We start from the raw sequence: 26,552 nt of genomic DNA on the forward strand, positions 1-26,552 counted from the left end.
AAAGGTTAGGGTTGTTAGATAAAAAAGAATACCGAAATCCCAGACAAAAGATGTAAGGAGGAGGCTGGAGAAATAGCTTTGGTATTCTGCTTTTCCAAAGGACATTATTTTTACACACACACACACACACACACACACACACACACACACACACACCAAAATAAAATCTTAAAACAAAAGAGAGGAAAGCTGTCATTGTGCTGACTGCAGTACTAATTTAGGGTTCCTGGAAGAGAGTTACTGAGATGGGTTTTGAAGAACAGGGCATCCAAAGGTGATAATAGCGAGGCATGCCACCCAGGTTTTGAACTTACAGCGCTGGTGACAAGCTGCGATTTAGCTATATGCTGGGTCCAAATGTAGAGTCCTGAGCAGTTCCTGAGCAGCTGACAGTAGGGGGTCATAAGGTAATGTTGGTAGCCACTAGAGTGAAGGGATTCTTAGGAGGAGGAGGAAGAAAGTTCTGGGAGGGAGCTGGAACTCAGTCAGGATGGCTGGAGGCAGAGACCTATGCCCCGCAGAGGCATGGGTTTGGTGTACACAACTAAAGAGTTCTGAGAGAAAAGGCTTCTTTACTAGAAAGGTTGCTAAGCTTGTTCAGGCCCCACACACTCACCACAGCAGCCAACTCAACAAAAGAACTCAGGAGATGTTGGCGGCCTTGGCCTAGATACAGCACCCTAGGAGTCCAGGAACCCGTGCACTTCACTTGGTTCCTTTGAGACGATCCTATTCTGCCAGCCCCCTCGGGGTGACAGAAGAGGATCTCACAGGGGATGTGGCTGTGACAGCACTGAGACGACGAGAGGAGTTTAATAGCGATGCTCCCCCCTCCCCTTTACTGGTTCTCCTCTCTCAGACCAGAGGGCGAGCGGCCATCTCGGTACGGCTGGCCGGAGGCACTGTGGCCTTCCACACACACGACCGCGACCCCCTTCGGTGCCAGCTGCAGCCCAAGGCTCTGGGTGGGCGGAAGGACCTGGCCTCCCGGGCCGGGCTGTCCAATAGCCTCTCGCAGATTTCTCTCCGCTGGCCCGCAGCGGCATCTCGTGGATTCGCGCGCGGGCTCGGGCGGCGCGAGCCCGGGTCCTGCGAGTCCCCGCGCGCCAGGGAGCGGCGCATGCGCGGGCATCCCGCGAGCCCGCTGAGGCAAGCCGAGCCGCGGCGGCGCCGGGAAGCCAGCGACGGAGCTGCGAGGAGCCGAACGGCGGCGCGGGGACGGTGGCGACGGACAGGTCGTGAGCCCTCGCCCGCGTCGCCCGCCCGGGGCTGTTGGGCCGCCCGCCGAGTCCCGCTGTCAGGACGTGGCGTCCGGCGGTGGCGGTGGCATCCCGGACGGCCTGCGAGGGATGCGCCGCCTACTGCCCCGCGCCGCCTGACCGCCCCCGCCTTGCCTCGCGGTGCGCCACAGCCGGGCCCGCGGCCGTCCCTGCGGTCGTCCCCTCCGCGCTGTCCCCCAGCCGCCGCGCCTGCGGGGCTGCGCCCGGCCCGGCCATGTGGACCCCCACGGAGGAGGAGAAATACGGCGTAGGTAGGTGAGGCTCGGGCCTGACAGCGGAGGGGATGGAGGGGCACGTGCCCGACTTCCCGGCCCCGCCTCGATGGCTGCCCTGGCTCCTCCACCCCTGCCCGCAGACTGTGCGGCCTCGGCGCGGCGCGGGGCGGGTGCGCTCCAGGCGCGGGGCTGGGCCCGGGGCTCTGGGTGCGGGAGAGCGGCAGGGGGCGCTGGCGGGGCGGCCTCAGCAGGTGCGGCCGGCGGGAGGGGCCGCAAGGCCGGGGCAGTTGCGGGAGGTTTGTGGTGTGGGGCGCAGGACAATTTACCCAAGAAGATGCATTCTGAGGACCTGCTTTTTCCAGCAGTCAGAACCTCGATTTTAATGAGTTTCTGCACAAAAGTTAATGAGCCCGATGGCGGTTTATTTTCCAATTGGAATCTTACAAAAAAGGATGAATTCGTTGACATCATTTTCTCAGTTCAAATTCTGCAGCTATTTGTTTTGCTATGAGTATTAGAAATAGTGACCTTACTACCGTGGGAGGTGTTTTGGACATACATCACTGTTAAAGTTTAGTGTATTTTGTTGACATGGTTTTGTTTAAAAAAATCTATTTCAAATGAGAATGTTATTCCTTAGTTTCCTTTAAAGTGTTATGTGAAACTCCAGAGGCTAACGATTTCTTTTAACATTACAGCTCTTTAAGAAGAATATTTAGTTATTTAAGGGATCGAGTGTTTTACAATGTTAGTATTTCGTAGTCATTGCATGAGAAGAGTGTTCAACACGCTACATTATTGTAAACTGGATTTGCAATTTGGATTTACTTAGAAATATTTAAAATGTTGAGTGTGCAGTGTTCTTTCTTTCTTAGCATGTAATGGAAAATTTTAGAAAACTTAATAGGAAATGTGTTGCTTAAGGGGAAGTTATTATTTCCACTAGTGCAACAATTCTATCAGTATTTCGTTCATAATTCATTACAAAGTAACTCTGCAGTGGTAACAATTGTTTTGGGATACCATCAGGCAAAGTATGTCAAAATAGGTTTTATATCAGAGAAGCCGTCTATATTGTTCTGAAAAGTAACATTCCAAGGTTTGTAATTAGCTATGTTACAGTGGAACTGGTAAAAAAGACTCCTGGTCCTCGAGTCTGTTGAAAAAGAATTGGGAAATGATGCACATGCTGGATTCACCCCTAGAGACTCTTTTACCTTTTCTATTTAAAACATTCCTTGAATACTAAGTTGATACTGTGAAATGAGGGGCTGATGGTTTTTCTTCTTCATAACTTGCTACCAGAACTTCTTAATTAGAATAACAAGCAATGAGTGTTAAAGTGGTCTGCTGTCCAGTGGTACTTGACTAATTTCTTTCCTTTGGGGAGGAACTCCCAAGTGGTGCAGATAGTGGAGTTCAGAGTGCTGACTTCTTTTTACTGGTGCTTTGGGCAGGTTACTCAAATCATTTTCTTAATGTGTAAATTGAAGGCTCATGTTTAAATATCTTAAAGGGATGTGAAAAGCAAACAAGTACACTTGCTAAGTAGTTAGTACATGTTAATTCCCCCATTAGTACTTAGTGATAATAAATACTAGGGGTGGTGGTTCGGAGACTGGCAATTCAAGCCAACCAGGACAGGTGTATGTGACTCTTAGAGTACTAAGATTTGATGTGTGATATACCAAGACGAAAGATGAAAGGAGAGCCTTGGATTCTTTGAACTGTGTGCTTAGCTTTAGAAAAATTGCTATGCCCTGTAGAGGGGCACAGTATTGGGCACAGGGTTGTTGTCATTCTGAAGACAGTTGCGTTGCAGCTGTGGTCTGGTATAATTATGGTGCCTTTTCTTCTTTTTTTTTTTTTTAAAAAGGTAACTACTTGATATTTCTCTCACTGTTTTTTCAATGGTCTAAAAGGTTTTTTTTTAAAAATTTTTTTTTAAATTGTTTAAAACTCAGTGGATTTACTCTCCTCCCCACGAACATATTAGGGACTGCACTTTTAGGCATTTTCTTAAAATCTAATTCAGTCTGTAAGGTATCTTCAATATTGTGCTTATTAATGAGGAAAAATGTCAATCAAATGATTTTTTATTTATCCCTTTGTTTAATTGCTTTAAGGACTAGCTTGAAAGTAACTATTACCATTGTTTAAGAAAAATATTTTGAGATCAACTTTGATCCTTTTTAAAACATTTATTTTCATTTGTGTGGGGATTGGGTGTACCCATGCTATGACATTGTACGAGGAGGTCGTAGAACATCTTGGGGAGTCTATTTTTTTCTCTACTCTGGATTTTGGGGATTGAACTCAGGTCATCTGACTTAGTGGCAGGTGACTTAGCCCACTGAGCCATCTCATTGGTCCCAGATTTGAATATTTGACTAAGCTGGAGTACAGATTTCTGTTTCTGTTCGGCAATTTGTAATCCTACAGCAAGAAAGAAAACACAGTTTTTATCCAATTTGGAGAATTGTGAGAAAGAGCTCCTGATATCGGTGGGGAAATGAGCCCCTGTTGCAAAGTCTTCCCTTCTCCACCTTTATGTAGTTGTTCCTTTGTGTCTTCACATTTTTAAGGCTTTGAAATCTAGTAGTAATTAATGGCTTCTTTCAAGACAGTTTCTCACTATGTAGCCCCTTGGCTGCCCTAGTACTCAGAGATCCCCTTGCCTCAGTCTCCCGAGGCATGTGCCACCAAGTTTGGTCTGTAATTAACTTCTTACTACCTTCTTATCTTTATTTTTACAGTAGAGGATCTCTGTACAGGTTGCAACATGTCTTTTATTCTTTTTTTACTTAAGCAAGCTCCCTTTTTGTTATATTCTGTGATTGGCTTGAGAGGCTGGGGAGGGCACTGACCTTTTGTGAAGATAAATGTGCCCATCAGTTTGCTGAGATACCAAGTTGTGTTGCCTTACGTAGATTCCTAAAGTAGTCTTAGTAGGACCTCTATTACACAAATGAAGAAAAGAATCTCAGAGGTCGCTTTTCTTTCCTTCCTTTCTTTCTTTGGTCATTTAACAGTTGTATAGTCCCTTTTTGCAATAATAATTATTATTGCAATGAGAGGTATTTTATGACATATTTGATTGTTTTTGCTCATCTTTAATATTTTTAGGGGAAATTTTCATTTCTTTCTTTTGTGTTTTTGCAGCAGGTTTCACTCTGCAATTCAGGCTAGCCTGAAACCATAATTGCTTGGAAAATTCCGTATGTTTTGTTTCTTAGGTTGTCTTTCCAAAGAACTTCCTGCTCTACAGTGCAGTAGATAAGAAAAACTTGTCCTTCTTTTTACAGATTATCCTCAAACTAACAAACAGGGAAACCAAAACTGAAAACAGCACTTTTCTCACCCTTAGTAACAAAAACAGGAAATGGCCACAGCAAATAAAAATGTAATTAAATTCATTCAGTAGATAAACAGCAACGGTGTGAATGTGTATGCATTGTTTTGATGTCCTAGATGTATATGCTGGTTAGTTTTTGTCAACTTGGCGAAAACCTCTGGGAAGAGGGTGGTGGTGCTACCCTTGATCAGGTGGTCCTGGGTCATATCAGAAAACAGGCTGGGTAAGCCACAGGGGTGAAGCCTATAAACAGCATTTCTCTGTGGTCTCAGTTTCCATTTCTGCCCTGGCTTCCTCTGGTGAGGGACTATAACATGTAAACCAAATTAAACCATTTCTTTCCTAAATTGCTTTTGCTCATGGTCTTTATCATAGCAATAGAAAATGTAACTAAGAGAATGTGGAAACTGCCTCAAAAAGCCATCTTGTTTATTCCACTGCTGTCATTATATTAAAAAACAAACAAAACTGCATGTGTATTTTAGACAGGTACTTTGCCAGCAAGCTACATCCCTAGCTCCATGGTAAACTTTTTAGTAATTCAGAGTATTGATTCTTATTTTTTGCTATTTTTCAATTCTTATACCATGAAATATTTCCCTCATTACCCTCCGGAATATTTAACATTTTTAACAATAGTTTTGCGATGCTATATTTATTTTTTCCTAATTAAAAAATCTTTTTTTGCTTTACTTTTCTAAGCCTTAGTTGTTTTCTCAAGACCAGGGTATGTGTATACAGTCTTTTATTTTTATTTAAATAAATCACTAAGTTTCATGAAAATGTAACTTCTAAAGGTCTGTAGTAGATCCTGGTGTGGTTTATATTTCTTTGAATTCTAGAGACTTGAGGATCAGTAGTTTGAGGAGAGAGAAAGAGGGAGGCAGGGGGAAGGAGGAGATATGGAGAAAGAAAGGATGAGAATGAAGGAAAGAAAAAAATCTGTAGTACAGAGGTGGAGCAGGAACTGTATGGGAAAGAACCCTTGTCCACAGCATTTGAGGAAATTCACTGGTCATTAGACTAGCTTGAAAACATGGTGGCTTTAGTTATTTTATGGCTCCTTTGTCCTAGGAAGGAAGCCCAGTTTTTGAAGCCTCTGACAGAAAACTAATACCTCTTTTTGAGATAAAGATACCCACCAGGGGAAGACATGGTCACATATCCAGAAATTTATTTTGTTCTGAGAAACAAGGATATAATCTGCATTTTATAATCAGACCTTTAGTCTTTACAGGGAGCATTAACAGCAGGAAGAAGGTACCTAGGCTACTAAGTGACAAATCTAAGGTGCCTAGGCTACTAAGTGACAAATCTAAGGTGCCTAGGCTACTAAGTGACAAATCTAAGGTGCCTAGGCTACTAAGTGACAGATCTAAGGTGCCTAGGCTACTAAGTGACAAATCTAAGGTGCCTAGGCTACTAAGTGACAGATCTAATAAGGTGCCTAGGCTACTAAGGGCTGAGTTGACATTTGAACCCATGATTTCAGAATTCTGTGCTACAGATTTTGCTCCTTTATAAAAATTTTTATTATTGTTATTATTATTTGTGTGTGTGTGTGTGTGTGTGTGTATGTGTATGTGTATTGTGTCTGAGTGTTGACATGAGGTCCCATTGTGGTAGGAGATGATTTGGGGAGTTGGTTTTCTTCTTCCACCATGGGTTTCAGGGACAAACTCAGGTTGTCAGGCTTGGGCAGTAGCAGTGCTGTTTTACCTACTAAGTCATCTTTCCAGTTCTACAGATTCTTTTATTATACCCTTTGCCTTTGAATGGAATTTGTCAGTATTGTATTATTATACCCCTTGCCTTTGAATGGAATTTGTCAGTACTGTATGTCTAGTTTGAAAGTTGAGGAAGTCTAGAGCAGTGGTTCTCAACCTTCCTAATGCTGTGACCCCATGTAATTCCTCATGTTGTGATGACCCTAGCCATAAAACTATTTTTATTACTACTTCATAGTTGTAATTTTGTCACTGTTATGAATCATAATGTAAACATCTGTGTTTTCCAATGGTTTTAGGAGACCCCTGTGAAAGAGTTATTTGACTCCCTAACGGATTGAGACCCACATTTTGAGAATCAGTGGCATAGAGTCTTTTCATTTTAAACTAGATAAATATATTTAAGAAATTTTTTCCACCTTGGACATTGTATAAGGCTACATTATATTGTTCCATTTTTGAATATAATGATTTATTTTGATAGTGGGTATAAATACAGGGTATGAGTTCAGAAAGCAAGTTTTCAATAATGCATTGAGGACTGTAATAAGTATTATTATTATTAATTATTGAAAGACAGTCTCACTATTTTTTTTTTTTTTTTTAGAGACAGGGTTTCTCTATAACCTTGGAGCTTGTCCTGGAACTTGCTCTTGTAGACCAGACTGGCCTCGAACTCACAGAGATCCACCTGCCTCTGCCTCCCAAGTTCTGGGATTAAAGGTGTGTGTTACCACCAGCTGGTAGGGTTTCACTTCTTAACTGGCCTGGAGCTCACTATATAAACCAGGCTGATCATGTCCAGCATTTTGTTCATTTTTAGAAAGACACCTAGAACAGAGGAAAGAAATTGAATTTAGAATACATTTATTGAGTGGCTCTTTAAACCAAAAGGAGTTGTCTTGACCTTTGTTCTCTAAAACAAACAGGGAATTATCAATTCAAAGTTTGTGTTTGTGTTTGGTATATGTTATCTATGTGCATGTAAGTGGAGATTGACTCTGAAGTGTTTCTCAATTGTTCTCCACCTTAGTTTTTGAGACAGGTCTATCCTTGAACTTGGAATTCAGGGATTTAGCTAGATTGACTAACTGACCAGACAGCTTCCAGAGATCTCCCTGTCTCCATCCCCCACCTCAGCACTGGAGTTACAGATGGTTCTGGCTTTTACATGAATGCTAAGGATCTGAATTCATTTTCCCAGGCTTGTGGAACAAACATTTCATAGATTGAGCCTCCCCTTTTTATAGAGACAGGTATCTTGCTGTGTTATCCAGGTTAGTCTCTAGTTTCTGGGCTCCCACCTTCAACTCCCCTGTAGTTGGCAACAGGTGTGCATGAGCCCCTAGTCAGTTTAACACTTAATAGATTTAATATATAACAACATTCTGTAGCTTCAGATTTACAGATCATTTTATCATGCAGTATTAGAATATATTTTAGAAGCATTAAAGTGCATTATAAACATAGCAGTGCTTTCAGTGCAGGATTTAAAAAGTTTTATTTATGTGTATGCTTTTTTTCTACCACTTGAGTTCCAGTGTTGACAGGCCAGAAGAGGGTGCTTCTCTAGAGCTCGAGTTCCAGGCAGTTGTGAGCTACTGGACATGGGTGTGGAAATTCGAGCTTGGGCTCCCTGGAAGAATAGCACATGCTCTTAACCCCTGAGCCATCTCTCCAGCTCAATGTGTAGCATTTTCAGACATCCTAAAACATAACAGTCTGAAAAGAATGGTCATTGAGGTTGGAAGTATCTTATATTTTATGCTTGGTGTTAAATTTTAATAGCTTTTGAATATTCTTTTGAATTTTGTATTTTTGATAATAAGAATGTTTAAAATTATTCCTAGTATGTAAACAGCAGTTGGCCTGCTATATTAGGGATATATTTTCAATGTTATGCTTTTACTGTAGTGAACAAACCTGTTTAGGATTTTGCTTTCAAGTCTCTTGTATATTGCCCCGTCTCCAACAAATTTTGTATAGAGAAGTAAGATTTTGTAAAGTTTTTGCACATAGTCTCTGAGACTTTTTAAATTTTTAAAATATTTATAAATTCATCACCACCTATTTTAGTAGTGGTTCAGGTACTTGCTATATTACATGTTAGGATACTTTAGTGAAGACAGTGACTTTGTTGGGAATTGTCTTTCAGAAACGTCTTTCTGTTTTCCTGTTTGTCTACAGTGGTAAAAAATCTCAACCTACTTCAATATATTTTTTCCCTCTTCTTTCAAAACTCATTTATATGCTCTTGCTAATGAGTGAGAACCAACATTTGTGGAATAATTAAAGCATGATAAACATAGAACTCAGAGTAGATTTAGTTTAACAAGTGTGTATTTGACCTTCGCTAATATTTAAGTGGAGCCCATTTTATTAATAGACAGTGGTTGCTAGAATATTCTTATTGATGAGTAGAATTGATGACTTAATATTCATTTTTGTTCCTTATTTCTATATAAATTGCTTGCATTATAACCTTCACTAATTCAATTTCAAATAAAAAAATACGTGTATGGGTGTTTTAACTGCATTTATGTCTGTGTACCATGTGTATGCCTGTTGCCAGGAAGGCCACAATAGGGTGTTGGATCCCTTGGGACTGGAGTTATAGATGAATGTGAGCTGCCATGTGAGAGTAGCTAGTGCTCTTAACCACTGAGCTATCTCTCCAGTCCCACTAGTTCAATTTTTGGCCTTTAAGAGAACTTAGAGAAAATACAGTTTAAAGTTCTGTAGTTTGATCCCTAGGAAGAACCCACGTGCTGGAAGGAGAAAACCAACTTCTGTAAGTTGTCCTCTGACTTTCACACACAGCCTGTGGCACACATGTGCTCATATATAGACACACATGTGCACAGAATAAATAATGTAATAAAAATTTTAAGAGTATTGGTGGCAGTTTATTGGTTTTTGTAACTCATAGTTTAAAAAACAAAACAAAACTGATATTTCCTTGTGGTCTGAGAGATGGTTCAGCAGCTTAGAATACTGTGTGCTCTTCTAGAGGACCCAGGTTCAATTCCCACAACCCACATGGTGGCTAACCACCATCTATAACTCCAGTTTCGTGGATGCTGATTTCCTTAGGCAATGCATATGTGCCAAGTATACAGACATACATGCAGGCAAAATACCCATACACATGAAATAAAAATTAAATCCTTTTTTTCTTTTTATTAAAAATTTCCACCTTCTCCCCTCCCTCCACTTCCCTCCCCTCCCTCCACTCCCCCTCCCCCTCCTTCTCCAGTTCAAAGAGCAGTCAGGGTTCCCTACCCTATGGGAAGTCTAAGGTCCTCTCCCCTCCCCCCAGGTCCAGGAAGGTGAGCATCCAAACAGATTAGGCTCCCACAAAGCCAGTGTTTGCAATAGGATCAAAACCCAGTGCCATTGTCCTTGACTTCTCCGTCAGCCTCCACCATCAGCCAAATTCAGAGAGTCTAGTTTGATTACGTGCTCCATCAGTCCCAGTCCAACTGGTCTTGGTGAGCTCCCATTAGATCAGTCCCACCGTCTCAGTGGGTGGATGCACCCCTCGCGGTCCTGACTTCCTTGCTCATGTTCTCCCTCCTTCTGCTCCTCATTTGGACCTTGGGAGCTCAGTCCAGTGCTCCAATGTGGGTCTCTGTTTCTATCTCCATCCATTGCCAGATGAAGGTTCTATGGTGATATGCAAGATATTCATGTGTGGCTATAGGATAAGGCCAGTTCAAGCACCCTCTCCTCTGCTGCCCAAGGAACAAGCTGGGGACATCTCCTTGGACACCTGGGAACCCCTCTAGAGTCAAGTCTCATGCCAACCCTAAAATGGCTCCCTTTATTAAGATATCTACATCCCTGTTCCCACCTCCACCCCTCCTCCATCCCAACCATCCCATTCCCCCCAGCTCTCCCCATCCTCCCCTTCTCCCTTTTCTCTCCCCATTTCCCCTTACCCTTACCCCACCCCACCCCCATGTTCCCAACCCCTGCCTGACAATCTTGTTCACCTGCAGTATCCAGGAGGATAACTATATATTTTTCATTGGGTTCACCTTCTTATTTAGCTTCTCTAGGATCACGAATTATAAGCTCAATGTCCTTTATTTATGGCTAGAATCCACTTATGAGTGAGTACATACCATATTCATCTTTTTGGGTCTGGGTTATCTCACATCCATTTGCATGCAAAATTCAAGATGTCATTGTTTTTTACCGCTGAGTAAAACTCTAAAGTGTATATGTGGCACACCTTCTTTATCCATTCTTCTATTGAGGGGCACCTAGGTTGTTTCCAGGTTCTGGCTATTACAAATAGTGCTGCTATGAACATAGTTGAACAAATGCTTTTGTAGTATGATTGGGCATCTCTTGGGTATATTCCCAAGAGTGGTATTACTGGGTCCTGAGGTAGGTTAACTCCTAGTTTCCTGAGAAACCGCCACACTGATTTCCAAAGTGGCTGCACAAGTTTGCATTCCCACCAACAATGGATGAGTGTTCCCCTTACTCCACATCCTCTCTAGCATAGGCTATCATTGGTGTTTTTGATTTTAGCTATTCTGACAGGTGTAAGATGGTATCTCAGAGTTGTTTTGATTTGCATTTCTCTGATCGCTAAGGAGGTTGAGCATGACCTTAAGTGTCTTTTGGCCATTTGAACTTCTTCTATTGAGAATTCTCTGTTCAGTTCAGTACCCCATTTTTAAATTGGGTTAATTAGAGGTTTAATGTCTAGTTTCTTGAGTTCTTTATATATTTTGGAGATCAGACCTTTGTCTGATGCGGGGTTGGTGAAGATCTTCTCCCAATCAGTAGGTTGCCTTTTTGTCTTAATGACAGTGTCCTTTGCTTTACAGAAACTTCTCAGTTTCAGGAGGTCCCATTTATTCATTGTTGCTCTTATTGTCTGTGCTACTGGGGTTCTACATAGGAAGTGGTCTCCTGTGCCCATGTGTTGTAGACTACTTCCCACTTTCTTTTCTACCAGGTTCAGTGTGGTCAGATTAATATTGAGGTCTTTAATTTATTTAGACTTGAGTTTTGTGCATGGTGATAGATACGGATCTATTTTCATTCTTCTATAGGTTGACATCTAGTTATGCCAGCACCATTTGTTAAAGATGCTTTCTTTCTTTCATTGTATAATTTTAGCTGCTTTGTCGAAAATCAGGTGTTCATAGGTTTGTGGATTAATATCTGGGTCTTCGATCGATTCCATTGGTCAACATCTCTGTTTTTATGCCAATACCAAGCTGTTTTCATTACTGTAGCTCTGTAATAGAGTTTGAAGTCAGGGATGGTAATGCCTCCGGAAGTACTTTTATTGTATAGGATTGTTTTGGCTATCCTGGGTTTTTGTTTTTCCATATAAAGTTGATTATTGTTCTCTCAAGGTCTGTGAAAAATTTTGTTGGGATTTTGATGGGGATTGCATTGAATCTATAGATTGCTTTTGATAGAATTGCCATTTTTACTATGTTGATCCTCCCAATCCAAGAGCATGGGAGATCCTTCCATTTTCTGGTATCCTCTTCAATTTCTTTCTTCAAAGACTTAAAGTTCTTGTCAAATAGATTTTTCACTTCCTTGGTTAGAGTTACCCCAAGATACTTTATGCTATTTGTGGCTATCGTAAAAGGTGATGTTTCTCTGATTTCCCTCTCTGCTTCTTTGTTCTTTGTGTATAGGAGGGCAACTGATTTTTTGGAGTTGATCTTCTATTCTGCCACATTATTAAAGGTGTTTATCAGCTGTAGGAATTCTTTGGTAGAGTTTTTGGGGTCGCTTATGTATACTATCATATCATCTGCAAATAATGAAAGTTTGACTTCTCCCTTTCCAGTTCGAATCCCCTTGATCCCCTTATGTTGTCTTATTGCTATTGCCCAGAACTTCAAGCACTATATTGAAGAGGTATGGAGAGAGTGAACAGCCTTGTCTTGTTCCTGATTTTAGTGGGATGACTTTTGAGTTTCTCTCCATTTAATTTAATGTTAGCTGTCAGCTTGATGAATATTGCTTTTATTATATTTAGGAATGAACCTTGTATCCCTAATCTCTCCAAAACCTTTATCATAAAGGGGTGTTGAATTTTGTCAAATGCTTTTTCAGCATCTAATGAAATGATCATATGTTTTTTTTTCTTTCAGTTTATATGATGAATTACATTGGTAGTTTTTCATATGTTGAACCAGCCTTGCCTCTCTGGGATGAAGCCTACTTGATCATAATGTATAATTTTTTGGATGTGATCTTGGATTCGGTTTGCCAGTATTTTATTGAGAATTTTTGCATCGATGTTCTTGAGTGAGATTGGTCTGTAATTCTCTTTCTTGGTTAAGTCTTAAGAAAAATTAAATCTTAAAAAGCAATTTTCTTTTTTAAAATTCTTTTCTCATTTATTACATCCTGACCACAGTTTCCCCTCCCTCCTCTCCCCAGTTTCTCCTGGCCTGACCTTCCCTCTCTTCCAGATCCATGCCTCCTCCATCTCCCTTGAGAAAAGAGGAGCCCCCCCCCCCCCCGCCCCGGACATCAACCAAACATGGCATGATATGCTACTATAAGACCAACCACATACTATCAAATCAAAGCTGGAAGATGCATTCTAGTAAGAGGAAAGGGGTCCCATAAGTAGGTAAAAGAGTCAGCAACTGCCCCTGCTCCCACTGTTAGGATTCCCACAAGAATACCAAGCTACTCAGCCATAGTATATATACAGGGGCCTAGGTCAGACCCCTATAGGTTCCCTGATCCCTGTGAGCTCCCATGAGTCCTGGACAATTGATTGTATGGGCCATATTCTTTTTTTTTTTAGTTTTTTATTATTCTTATTATTTATTTATTTATTATGTATACAATATTCTGTCTGTGTGTATGCCTGCAGGCCAGAAGAGGGCAGCAGACCCCATTACAGATGGTTGTAAGCCACCATGTGGTTGTTGGGAATTGAACTCAGGACCTTTGGAAGAGCAGGCCATGCTCTTAACCTCTGAGCCATTTCTCCAGCCCCGTGGGCCATATTCTTATGGTATCCCTGATCCCTCAGATTCCTTTGATCCTTCCTCCCCCTCATCTACAGGACTCCCTGAGCTCTGCCTAATGTTTGGCTGTGGGGCTCTGCATCTGCTCCAATTGGTTGCTGGATGAAGCCTCTTTGGTCTTTTGATGAGGATTCTGCTAGGCTCTGGTCCCAGGACACTGCAGGAAGGACAAACTGTAGGTCAAAATTTTCATGACTGGGTTGCTGTCCCAATCTCTGCACTTGAGGCCTTGCTTAGTTATGGGAGAAAGCCAGTTCAGACTCCATGTCCTCCATTAGTATGTGTCTTTGTTAGGGCTACTCTCATAAATTCCATGGAGTCTCCATTGTACTAGGTTTCCACCTTGCTCCCCAAATGCCTCCCAATTCCAGTTGTTTCTCCTAGTATTTTCTCCCTCCTCATTCTTGATTCTAACTGATTCTATCCCCTCCTGCCCCTAGTTTATTCTCAAAATTTATTCTATTTCGGCTTGTCAGGGGAATCCTTGCTTTCCCCCTCATGTCCTCTTTGTTGCTTAGCTGGGTCTGTGGATTGTAGCAGAATTATCTTTTACTTTATAACTAATTTCCACTTTTAAGTGAGTATACACCATTTTTTGACTTTCTGGGTCTGGGTTATCTCACTGAGGATTTTTTTTTCAAGTTCCATCCATTTGCCTGCAAATTTCATGATGTCATTATTTTTAACAGCTGGGTAACACTGCTATGTAAATATAACACATTTTCTTTATCCATTCTTTGGTTGAGGGACATTTAGGGTGTCTCTAGTTTCTGGCTGCTATGAATAAAGCTGCTATGAATGTAGTTGAGCAAGCATCCTTGTGGTAGGGTGGAGTGCCCAAGAGTGTGATAGCTGGGTCTTCAGGTATATCGATTCCCAATTTTCTGAGAAACTGCCATATTGATTTCCATAGTGGCTATACAAATTTGCACTCTGACCAGTAATGGAGGAGTGTTTCTTTTGCTCTACATCCTCACCAGCATGAGCTTGTGTTTTTGATCTGACAGGTATAAGATGGAATTGCAAAGTTGTTTTGATTTGCATTTCCCTGATAGCTAAGGATGTTGAACATTTCTTTAAATGTTTCTTGGCCATTTGGGTTCCTCTGTTGAGAATTCTCTATTTAGATCTGTACCCCACTTTTTAATTGGATCGTTTAGTTTGTTGTTGTCTAGTTTCTTGATCCAAATATGTAATTTTGGCTATTAGCCCTCTGTCAGATGTGGATTTGGTGAGATATTTTTTCCATTCTATAGACTGCCTTTTTTGTCCTATTGACAGTGTCCTTAGCCTTACAGGAACTTTTCAGTTTCATGATGTCCCATTTATTGTCAGTCTTAGAGCCTGTGCTGTTGGTTTTCTACTCAGGAAGTTGTCTCCTGTGCCAATACACTCAAGGCTATTTTTTCACTTCTCTGATGGAGGAAGGTCATTGGCTAATAAAGGCACTGCCCTGGCCCATTTTATTGGTTAGAGGATAGGTGGGAGGACTAAACAGAACAAAATGCTGGGAGGAAGAGGAAGTGAGCTCAGAGACTCCACAGCTCTCTCGGGAGCAGACGCCTGAGAGAGACGCCATGCCCTGCTCCCGGGATGAAGCTCGGACCCAGGATGGACTAGGCTAGAATCTCCCCGGTAAGCGCACCTTGGGGTGCTACACACAGATGATTAGGAATGGGCTAAATTAATATGTGAGAATTAGCCTAGAAGAGAATGGGCCAAGCAGTGATTAAAAGAATACAGTTTGTGTGTTGTTATTTCGGAGCATAAGCTAGCCATGTGGGCGGCCGGGTGTGGAGGATGCAGCCCTGCCGCCCCATATTAATACAGTTGGCGCCCACGTGGACAACTGCTCCTACATAAAGCCTGAGACAGCTTGGGAAGTAATTCTAGAACAAAATGAAAGCATTGTGCCTGGTTTCTTGGTAGCAGCAATTTCTCGGTTCTACTCTGCTTGCTAGAGGCAAGTAAGCGCCTCATCTAAGAGAGGCTTCCTGACTCAGCTTTAGCTGCAAAGCCTGCAGCTCATTAAGAGGTCCTGCCACGAAACACTTAAACGGTGTTGACGAAAAGCTGAACACAGCCATAGCAGGAAAAAAGCTGCGCCGTTTAAAAATGCTGGCTTTCTGAGCCATCCTGCCAGGGCAAACTCTGACTGTTTGAGGCAGGAGGGCCGGCTACCGAGAGAGGACTTGAGTGTTGTCTGTTGTAGCTCGCTGGCTGGCAGGGACCTTGAAATGCCATAGAGTTATAGCAGTAAACATGGCTACAGCCAGTACCTCAGCCATGAGGCTGGAAAGCTAAGGAATGGACTGGATCTAGCTGGCAAAGCCACGCCTTTAGTCCTACTGAGATAGCTTAGTAAATTAAAGATTCATGTGGTCAGAAAAAGAGAGATAGACAGTAAAGAGAGATTCAAAGACAGAGAAAATTTGTGAATGGTTTAAAGTGTGTTAAAAATATATGCAGACTAAAAGTTGAAGTTCTTAAAGTAAAAAACAAAAATGGAAGAGAGTTGTTGTGTGTGGTAGCACACGCCTTTAATCCTAGTGCCTAGAAGGCAGAGGCAAACAGATCTCTGTGAGTTCAAGGTGTAGTAGCAAACACCTTTAATCCCGAATGCCTGGGAGGCAGAGACAGGCGGATCTCTGAGAGTTCAAAGACAGCCTGGTCTACAGAGTTACTTCAGGTCAAAGATACAGAGAACCTGTCTCAAAAAGCAAAGAGTTAAAAGTAAAAATAAACAAAATAGAGGTTAAAACAAAGCTGCACAAAGATGGAAAATACACAGAGAATTTTGATACTGTATGCTATTATGCTCTGTTTGAATTGTTTGAATGCTGAGGAAGGAGCAACAGCTGCTAAAAGATATTTGTTTATAATTGCTGCTGAACTAATCCAACATAGATACTTTGAAAATGCCTTGACTTTGAAATTTGGATCTAAGGACATGATGCTTTGGAAAGGAGTTTCTTATTTTGTTTTCACAGAGGATGAGACGCTGTTCATTTCTTCTATTCCGATTTGGTATGATGGACCACGCCCTCCTGAAGGGTTGGTATGAACGCCTTCAAAAAATTGCTTCGCTCAACTGCCAACTGAGATGAAACTAGCACACAGGTTATACCATGAAAGACCTAATTAACGACGCCCCCATTCAGCAGGAAGCAGTTTGGAGAGAAATAACTGCGCCCATATTCCCAAAAAATGTTTATAAATGTTCTTTTATATTTAAAGGGGGATATGATATAGGTATGAATAATTTGCATTAATATGGATTTTGCTTTATTGATAGAGATTTAAGGTCAATTTTGTTATATGTATAAGTGTTTCTGATTTTGATTAAGGTGTTGTGATTGTGTAGTAGTTCATTTAAAAATATAATGTATAGTCAGAAATATAGATTGTTAATAGATAATCATAATAGTCAAGTTTGTAGTCACGATAGTTAAGATTTTCTAGATGTGCGTAGATATATTTTAGATAGGCATTCTTCATATTTTTCAAAGATTATAGAATATGGCATTTTAAATGTTTTAATAACTGAGGACTTTTCATGACAATGAGACACTCTGCTCCTGGCAGCACCAATGTACTTCAAGAGGAAGATGGGCATCGAAGAGGCACCTTATGGAGTTTGAGAGCCATTTGGGCAAGAAACTGCTCTTGCCTGGACTATTGCAAAAACTGGAAACAGAGAACCCGCAGAGAGAGGACTACTGAACTTGCCTAAGGTGAGATGATCTTTCGGGGTTCCTGATTCATGAAAGAGTCTGCGAGACATTCTGCAGGACACAACAGATAGTGACTGAACTGACTTTGAATTTTCCTACTTTATGGAAATGTCTGCTGGATACCATGGGCCTGAAGGCTGAAGATGGATGCCCAAACGGTACAAAAGAACTTTGGGTGACTGTCCAGGCAGCGAGATGTCTTTGTCATTTCTAGAGTTTGAAGTTTCTTAGTTCTTGTTTACTTAGGTAATATTATATCTTTCTGGAGTCTTTGATGGAGTTAAGAATAGTTAGTTATAGTTATAGTTTTCCTTAGTTATGATAAAGATTATTGTAACTTTTACTTGATAACTGTTTTGTTATATGTAATTTTGCTATGTTAAAGTTAAAGCCTTTTTTTTTTGTTTAAACTGAAAAAGGGGAAATGATGGAGGAAGGTCATTGGCTAATAAAGGCACTGCCCTGGCCCATTTTATTGGTTAGAGGATAGGTGGGAGGACTAAACAGAACAAAATGCTGGGAGGAAGAGGAAGTGAGCTCAGAGACTCCACAGCTCTCTCGGGAGCAGACGCCTGAGAGAGACGCCATGCCCTGCTCCCGGGATGAAGCTCGGACCCAGGATGGACTAGGCTAGAATCTCCCCGGTAAGCGCACCTTGGGGTGCTACACACAGATGATTAGGAATGGGCTAAATTAATATGTGAGAATTAGCCTAGAAGAGAATGGGCCAAGCAGTGATTAAAAGAATACAGTTTGTGTGTTGTTATTTCGGAGCATAAGCTAGCCATGTGGGCGGCCGGGTGTGGAGGATGCAGCCCTGCCGCCCCATATTACTACACTTCTCTTCTATCAAGTTCATTGTGTCTGATTTATGTTGAGGTCTTTGATCCACCGGGACTTGAGTTTTGTGCAGGATGATAGATATGGATCTATTTGCATTCCTTCACATGCTAACATCCAGTTAGACCAGCACCATTTGTTGAAGATGCTTTCTTTCTTCCATTGTATAATTTGGCTCCTCTGTAAAAAATTAGGTGTCCATAAGTGTGTGGATTTATATCTGGGTCTCCGATTCAATTCAGAGTGATCTATTTGTTTTTGTGCCAGTACCATGTGGTTTTTATTACTATAGCTTGAAGTCAGGGATGTTGATATCACTGGAAGTTCTTTTATTGTATAGGATTGTTTAGTTATTCTGATTTTTTTTTATTTTTCCATATGAAGTCGAGTGTTGTTCTTTGAAGGTCTGTAAAGAATAGTGTTGGGATTTTGATGGGATTGAATTGAGTTCGTAGTTTGCTATGGTAGGATGTATTAATCCTACCAATCCTTTAGCATAGAAGATCTTTCCATCTTCTGATATCTTCTTCAGTCTCCTTCTTCAAAGACTTCAAGTTTTTTATCATACAGGTCTTTCATTTGTTTAGTTCAAATTACCCTAAGATATTTTATATTACTAGTGGCTATTGTTAAGGGGTTTGTTTTCTTGAGTTCCTTCTCTGCCTATTTTTTATTTGTGTTTAATCTTGTTTAAAATATTAAAAAGAGGGATAAATAGAATAGGACAATAAGGTAGATTATTGTATCTATTTGTAAATTAAAATAGCAACTATCAGTTTTAGATAATTTGCAATGGTATGGATTCATATATATTGAACAAATGTAAAATTATTTTCTTGTTCCTGTTTAAGATAAATTGTATATTGTTACAAATTCAAAATTATATTTGTCATATTGTATATGTTTTTACTTCTGTTTAAAGTATTTTTGTAAGATTATTTTTGTCATATTGTATATACATTTCTACTTCTGTTTAGGATATTTTATATATTGATGCAAATTAAGGATATTTTTGTCATACTGCACTATACATTTTTACCTCTGATTAAGATATTTTTGTATATTGTCAAAGTTTTGGGGTCATTGTCCTTATAAATATATGTTTTATAAATCTGTTTACAGATTGTTTATTTTTTAATGTAAAGCTTTAGTCTTTAAGCTGTACAGGTTATTAAGAATTATAGATTAATAGTCATCCATATCTGTTAAAGTTATGGTAGACTTTCTAGATGCACAAAGATATATTTTGTTTAGATAGGTAATCTTCAAACACCCCAAAGACCTACAAAATATGACATTTAAATGTTTTAATAACTTAGAATTCTGTTGATGTGAGACACAACTGCTTCTGACAGTACTTATCTACTCCTGAGAGAATGAAGAGTGCCAAAGATATGCCATATGGAGCTTGTTTTCTTCTTGGCAAACTGGCCTATTGGGCAAAGAACTGTCCTTGTCTTGACTGCTGCTGATAAGCATGCTGTCCAATCTGGACAAACAGGATACAAGGAAAAGCGGCTGCTGAACCTTGTCGAGATAGGGTAGGACAGTCTTTTAAAATTTCCTCCTTCTGAAAATGGTCTGTTGGATATTCTAGGCTTATAGCCAAAATTGGTTGCCCCAGTGTTACAGAGAAACATTCGGTGACTGTCAGGGCAGCCAGCTGTTTCTGTCATTTCTTGCATCTTTTGGAGGTCACCTAATTTGCATTTCCTGCTTACTCAGGTACTATTATTTTCCTTCTCAGGTCTTTGATGGAGTTGAAGCTTAGCTAGTTACAGTTACCATCATCTCATATCTTAGGGCATATTAGGTACAAGACCTAGATTTTCCAGGATAGGACAGCTATCGAAATAAGCTCTGTAATTTGCCAATTACGTATGACCTGGACATTTAGTATGCGTTTCTTGCTTGATATTGTTTTTGTTGGTTGTAATTTCATTTTGTTTATGTTATTACCTTTTCTTTCTTCTGCACAATTCTTGATAGTTGTTCTTATTGTAGTTTTATGTTAGAATTAGAACCTTCTTTTAGAAAAAAGAGGGAAGTGTGGGATTTTGATCTGGTTAGTCAGTGACTTTTGGGGCAGCAAGCTCTATTGTGTGGTCTTGTCTGTGTACATGATTGCTTAGAGTTGAAGGAGAGGAGTCTCTCTTTCTCTCTCTCTCTCTCTCTCTCTCTTCCCCCCCCCCCCCCATCCCTCTCCCTCCATCCCCGCTCTCAGGTGGTTGGAGCCAGAGCAAGGAGCAGTTGGTCACTGGGCAGAACAGCAAGACACAGCAGCTGAATCATGGCAGTAGCTAATCTGTTCTGTATCAGTTAGTGTTTATTCCTATCTTATATCTAAATAAATTCTTGAGGCCCTTTAACAGACTCTCGTGGGTTCATGCAACATAGAAGGGCTACCACTGATTTTTTTGAGTTATTCTTGTATCCAGCCACTTTGCTGAAGGTGTTTATCAGCTGTAGGAGTTGCCTGGTAGAATTTTTGAAAATAGGAATGTATATTGTCATATCATCTGCAAATGGTGATACTTCGACTTCTTCCTTTCTGTGGTGTATCCCCTTGATCTCTTTTAGTTGTCTAGCTAGAACTTCAAGTACTATATTGAATAAATATGGGGAGAGAAGACAGCCTTCTCTTGGTCCTGATTTTAGTGGAATTGCTTTGAGTTTCTTTCCATTTAATTCAATTTCCTTATTTTATAAACTCTTAAAAGTAGGGATTGTGCTACAGTTACCTCATTGTTCTTGAAAGATAGAGCTTAGTGTGGGGCTCATAGAGAGCTTCATACATGTGCTTATGAATTAAATTGAATGCTTTTGTTAGTGTGGTATTGTTTGATTTTTGGTGACTTTTGAGATGTTATTCCATATTTAATTATTCATATTGAACGTGTAACCAACAAAGCACTAGAACTTATTTCATTTGAACCAAAATCAAATGATGTATTCTGAGCTTATACACAATACCAAACAAAAGATGCTAAATTTTCTTTTTCTTTTCAAGACAGGGTTTCTCTATGTAGCCCTGGCTATCCTGGAACTCTTTAGACCAGAGTGGCCTTGACCTCAGAATCTGCCTGCTTCTGCCTTCTGAGTGCTAACATTAAAGGTATGTGCCACCACTGCCCAGCCCTAAATATTCTTTTAAAATGTTTTATTTTTATCATCATCACATTTAAGTTACCATACTTGGCTTTATCAGTACAGCTTCTCAAATATTCTTGAAGGTTAAGTTTGTGATTTTACTCATCGTTCTTTAATCATTTATTTATACAATTAATAAGACTTTGTTATTCAAGTGGCTTGTCTTTTTTCTGATAGCTAATAAAAATACTAAAAAGAGTATTTAATTTTCAATAAACACTAGAGGGAGGTATTTAGTGTATAAAACTGTATTTTTACTGTGCTCTATTTTGAATGCAAATTATCTGAATGAATGTTTCATAACAGTGCTAGCTACACCACCTTTGTGAATCTGATAGTGCTTGGGATTATGGCAGGTTCCAGATTATGAGCCAAGGTGTATTTAGTGAGGAAGAAAGATGTGGTTGAGAAGAGTGTGTGGACCCACTTTTAGTTATGGAGCATGTCAAATAAATGTTTATATTGAAAAGAGGTTAGTCCCATTTTCATCTTCATACATAGGAGGAAATATAATGCTAAAATTTTCTGGGCTTTTTTTCCTGACTTCCTTTCCAAATTCCACACTGCTACATTTTGGACTTGGAATGTTCCTGTTCCTAAGGCTCATGTGTGGAAGATGGCCCCTAGCTTGGGCTACTGGGAAGTGGTAGATGTAAGACTTTCTGAATAGTCCTCTGGTTAATGGGGATGTGTCTTTGGAAAGACTAGGACCCACTGCTGCCTCCTTTTCATTTCTTGTTTCCTAGCTTTGAGGTAGATTTGCTGTGCTCTGTACTCCTGCTTCCTGAGAGTCCTAGTTCCATCTGCCCAACCATGGACTAACTGTCTAAACTCGTGAGCTAAAGGAAGCCTTTTTTGTTTAGAGGATAGCTTATCTCAGGTACTTATTGACTGAGATATACCTATGTTCTTAATATACCCCTATTCCAAAAGATCTTAAATTTCCACCTTTTTGCTTTGTTCAGGCTAAAATTCTACCAAGATTCTACAACTACCTTCTTCTGCTTACGGAACGCCAACTGCAAAAAAACTCAAATGTTATCTCTTTGGTGTTTTTCTACAGCTCTGCCTGATGTAAAGAAGTACTGTTTCAGGCCGGGCGGTGGTGGTGCATGCCTTTAATCCCAGTATTGGGCAGAGGCAGGCGGATCTCGCGGATCTCTGGGAGTTCGAGGCCAGCCTGGTCTATAAGAGCTAGTTCCAGGACGGGCACCAAAGCTACAGAGAAACCCTGTCTCGAAAAACCAAAAAAAAAAAAAAAAAAAAAAAAAGTACTGCTTCTGATGCATCCTTTACTCCTTTATAACAGGCTTAATTGCATTTCTTTGCTCCAGAAGACTTTGCAGCTTTTGGACAAAGAACTTTGTTCATGTTTGTACCATCAAGATCGAATATGTACTCCACCGGGAATCTGAACTAGTAAAGAGTTTATTTTTTGCTAATTGAGGCTGATTTACAAGGCAGGTTGTGAATGTAATATATGGTTGTTAGGCCTGTGACATGAATATGTATTCGTGCTGGACCATTTTCTTTCCTGAGCCTGTTAGGGATTTACTGCTTATGGCTGAGTTCAAATGACTGATTTTGGGTGGGAGCCTGAGGATTCCAGTAACAATTCATCTCACCTTGAATTGCAGTTATCACAACAGTGAGTCAGAAATCTTACATCAGGTAATTGTAATATAATTTGACTTTCCCCCATTACCTTTTGTTCAGCATCTTTAGGAAATTCTGTGTTTTGGATGAGGCTTTTCAGCCTTTAAAAGCATAATGAAGAGATTTTTGTCCATTTTGGTTGATAATTCTCCAAAATGTAATGTATTATAGTCTTCTCTATAGTGTGAATTCAGTATGTTGAATTCATTTGATGTTTATTTATCTGTATTATTTTTTCTGATTATATAAGATAAATATTCATTATGGAAATATCAGAAGATATGGAAAAACATACATACACAACTTAAACATTTTTTTACACAGATAAAACTCTTTCTAACATTGACATGTGTTTAGTCTTCTTTCTATATATATATGTAAATAGGCATTTAAAATAACTTTAGGACTGTATTGTTTTACACACACACACACACACACACACACACACACACACACACAATTTGAGGTTAAAGGATAACTTGTGGAGTTAGTCTTGCCTCCCATCACAGTCTCCTCTTTAATCAGTCTCTCCTTTGAGAAAGGGTTTGCTGACCCTGAAGTTCATTAGTTCAGATAGACTGGCTAGATAGTACATTTTAGGGTTCTGCTTATTTCTGTTTATTTCCCCCAAAGCTGGGATCATACATACCTCCATGTCCAACTTTTTACATATACTTTGAGTACCTAACTCAGGTCTTTGTGCTTGAATGCAGACACTTTGCCAATTTAGTCATTTCCCTAGCCCTTGGTTTCTTCTTGACTTCTTTAGTGTCATTTCATTTAATCTCTGGGTTTCTGAGTGTTCTGGTTTTTTTTTTTTGCCTTTGATTTTAGTTTCATTCTGTTGTGGTTAGGTAAATTACAAGAATTTTTTAAAAAATTTATTTGTTAAGATTTGCTTTGTATCTTATTATCTATTTTAGAGAAAGTTCTATGGGATGATAGAAAGTTTATGAAATGAATGTGTATTCTGCAGTGTTTGGATGGAATATTTTTTTTTTGATTTTTTGAGACAGGGTTTCTCCGTAGCTTTTGGTTCCTGTCCTGGAACTAGCTCTTGTAGACCAGGCTGGCCTCGAACTCACAGAGATCCACCTGCCTCTGCCTCCCGAGTGCTGGGATTAAAGGCGTGCGCCACCACCGCCCGGCTTGGATGGAATATTTTGTAAAGATGTCTGTTAGGTCTATTTGACCTACGATATCATTTAACTAAGATGATTATTTTTATCAGGATGATCTGTCTGTCTGTTAGAATGATTTATTAACATCACCAACTATTAGTGTGTTGGGATTAATCTGTGACTTTACATCTAGTAGTGCTTGTTTTATAAAATTGGGTGTATCAATATTCAGTATGTATATGTTTAAAATTGTAATGTTCTCTTGATAGATCATTCTCTGATCAGTATAAAGGGACTTTTAAGAAATCCCTAATTTTCCATTTTTTTCCTGAAAAAATTAATTTTAATTTGAAATTATTTTAAGTAAACTAATTTTAGTTTGAAATCAGTTTTGTTAGATATTAGAATTGCTATGCCTGCTAACTTTTTGCTATTAGTTTAGAATATTTTTTCATTCTTTTACCCCAAGACTCTGTTTGTCTTTTCTAGATATCTCTTGCAAATAACACTTAGGTAGATCTCAGTTTGTTTGTTTGTTTGTTTATACATTTGTGTCTCTCTTGTGCTCCTGGCTGGCCTGAAACCAGGTTTGTAGACCAGCTGGCCTAGTTTGTAATTATTATGAAAAGTTTTGTTTTTCTCCTTTCATTGATAAAGAATAGCTTCACTGGGTATAGTAATCTGGGTTGACAGTTATTGTCAGTCATTCAGTGGATGAAATATGTCATCCTATACCCTCTTGGTTTTTAGGTTTCTGTTGAGAAATATGCTATTACTTTGATTGTTCGCTTTTATATCTGAATTGGTGCTTCTCTTTTGAAGTTTTGATCCAATAAACTTTGTTTTGTATATTTAGTTTTGATGGTTAATATTGATATTTTGACAGTACCTAGAATTACTTTGGAGACAAAATTCTGAGCTGTCTGTGAGGGAGTTTCTAGATTGGGTTAACTTGAGGTGGGAAGACACATCCTTAATTGTGTGTAGTGCCATTTAATGGGCTGTGTTCTTAGACCAAATAAAAAAAGGGAAATGAGGTGAGTACTGGCTTTGATGTGTGTCTACTTCCTAACTGCAGATACAATGTGTCAGTTGCCTCATGATCATGACTTTCATGACCTGATGGGCTGCATTCTCAGACTAATCTAGAGTAGCTCTTCTTTAAGTTAATGTTCTAGTTTTATTTCTGTTGTTATACTAAAATGCTTTGACAAAAAGCATTTAAGGTAGAAAGGGTTTATTTTAGCTTGTAATTTGGATTATGGTCCATTATTTTGGAGAAGTCAAAGTGGCAGAAGTTCACATAACATCACTAGTACAGAACAGAGAGAAATGGCTGTATGAATGCTGCTGCTTGTTGATGCTTAGCTCAGTTTCTCGACTCTTACACAGTTTGGGAACCCCTACTGAGGTAATGATGCCACCCATAGTAGCCTGGATCTTTCCACATGAAATTAATTAAAACAATCCACCACAGAAATACCCACAGCCAATCCAATGTAGACAGCCTCTCAGTGAGAATTTCTTACCAGGTGATTCTATATTGTGTCAAGTCAACAAAGTTAACCATATTTGGTTTTGTGAGGCATTTTGTCACAGCAAATACAAAACTGTTTTAGTAGCAATATTTATGGGGAAATTATTTTCTAGTCTTGTTTGGTGTTCTAAATGCCTCCTAGGTCTGGATAGATGTTGTGGGATTCCCCTCTGTATGCTATGAGTATGTTTTATTACCATTGGTTAATAAAGAAGCTGCTTTGGCCTATGGCCAGGGCAGAATATAGCAAGGTGGAAAATCCAAGAAGAGATAGAGGAGGAAAGAAGGCAGAGTCAGGGAGATGCTATATAGCTGTTGAAAGATAAAGATGCCAGAGACTTACTGGTAAGCCACAGCCTCGTGGCAATACACAGATCAATAGAAATGGGTTAATATAAGATGTAAGAGCTAGCTAAAAATATGCCTGAGCCATTGGCCAAACAGTGTGGTAATTAGAACAGTTTTTGTGTGATTATTTGGGTCTGGGCAGCTGGGAAACCAACATGCAATCTCTGTTTGCACTAAATGCCTCCTAGGTCTGGATGTCTGTTTTCCTAAGTTTGGAAAGTTTTCTGCAAATGACTTTATTTAGTGTGTTTATGTGCATTCTCCTTCAATGCCTATGATGCATTTAGCCTTTTAATAGTGTCCTATAGATCTTGCCTGTCTGATTCATACTTTGTTATTAATTTTAATATTTGCTGATGTTTGAATGTTCTAATTCTTACTTGTATTCAAGCCCTGATACTTGATACTGTTTCCTACTTGATCCATTCTCTTGGAAGGCTTTCACTGAGTTTTTTTTTGTCTTTCTGAACTTTTAAATTATGCCAATAAGATTTTTCTAGCATTTCTATCTCTTTGTTGAAATCTACTCTCATATCTTATATTTGTATAGAAGCTTTT

At 39.8% G+C, this 26,552-nt stretch overlaps 1 protein-coding gene across 4 annotated transcripts in view; it reads left to right on the top strand.

Moving 5' to 3' along the window:
• The first annotated feature begins 1,140 nt into the window (after positions 1 to 1,140).
• Dock3 (dedicator of cytokinesis 3) overlaps positions 1,141 to 26,552 on the top strand; it is a 465,111-nt gene continuing 439,699 nt past the window's right edge. For all 4 annotated transcript variants that reach the window (XM_041676723.1, XM_041676726.1, XM_041676724.1 and 1 more), the window contains exon 1: positions 1,141 to 1,531. In XM_041676723.1, coding sequence (XP_041532657.1) covers positions 1,495 to 1,531 — 37 coding nt within the window. In that variant the 5' untranslated portion in view covers positions 1,141 to 1,494. The remainder of the gene's footprint in view (positions 1,532 to 26,552) is intronic.

Source organism: Microtus oregoni, unplaced genomic scaffold, assembly GCF_018167655.1.
Source record: "Microtus oregoni isolate MIOR12 unplaced genomic scaffold, Mior012 000028F_ref0000031, whole genome shotgun sequence".
In the NCBI taxonomy this organism is placed as follows: Eukaryota; Metazoa; Chordata; class Mammalia; order Rodentia; family Cricetidae; genus Microtus; species Microtus oregoni.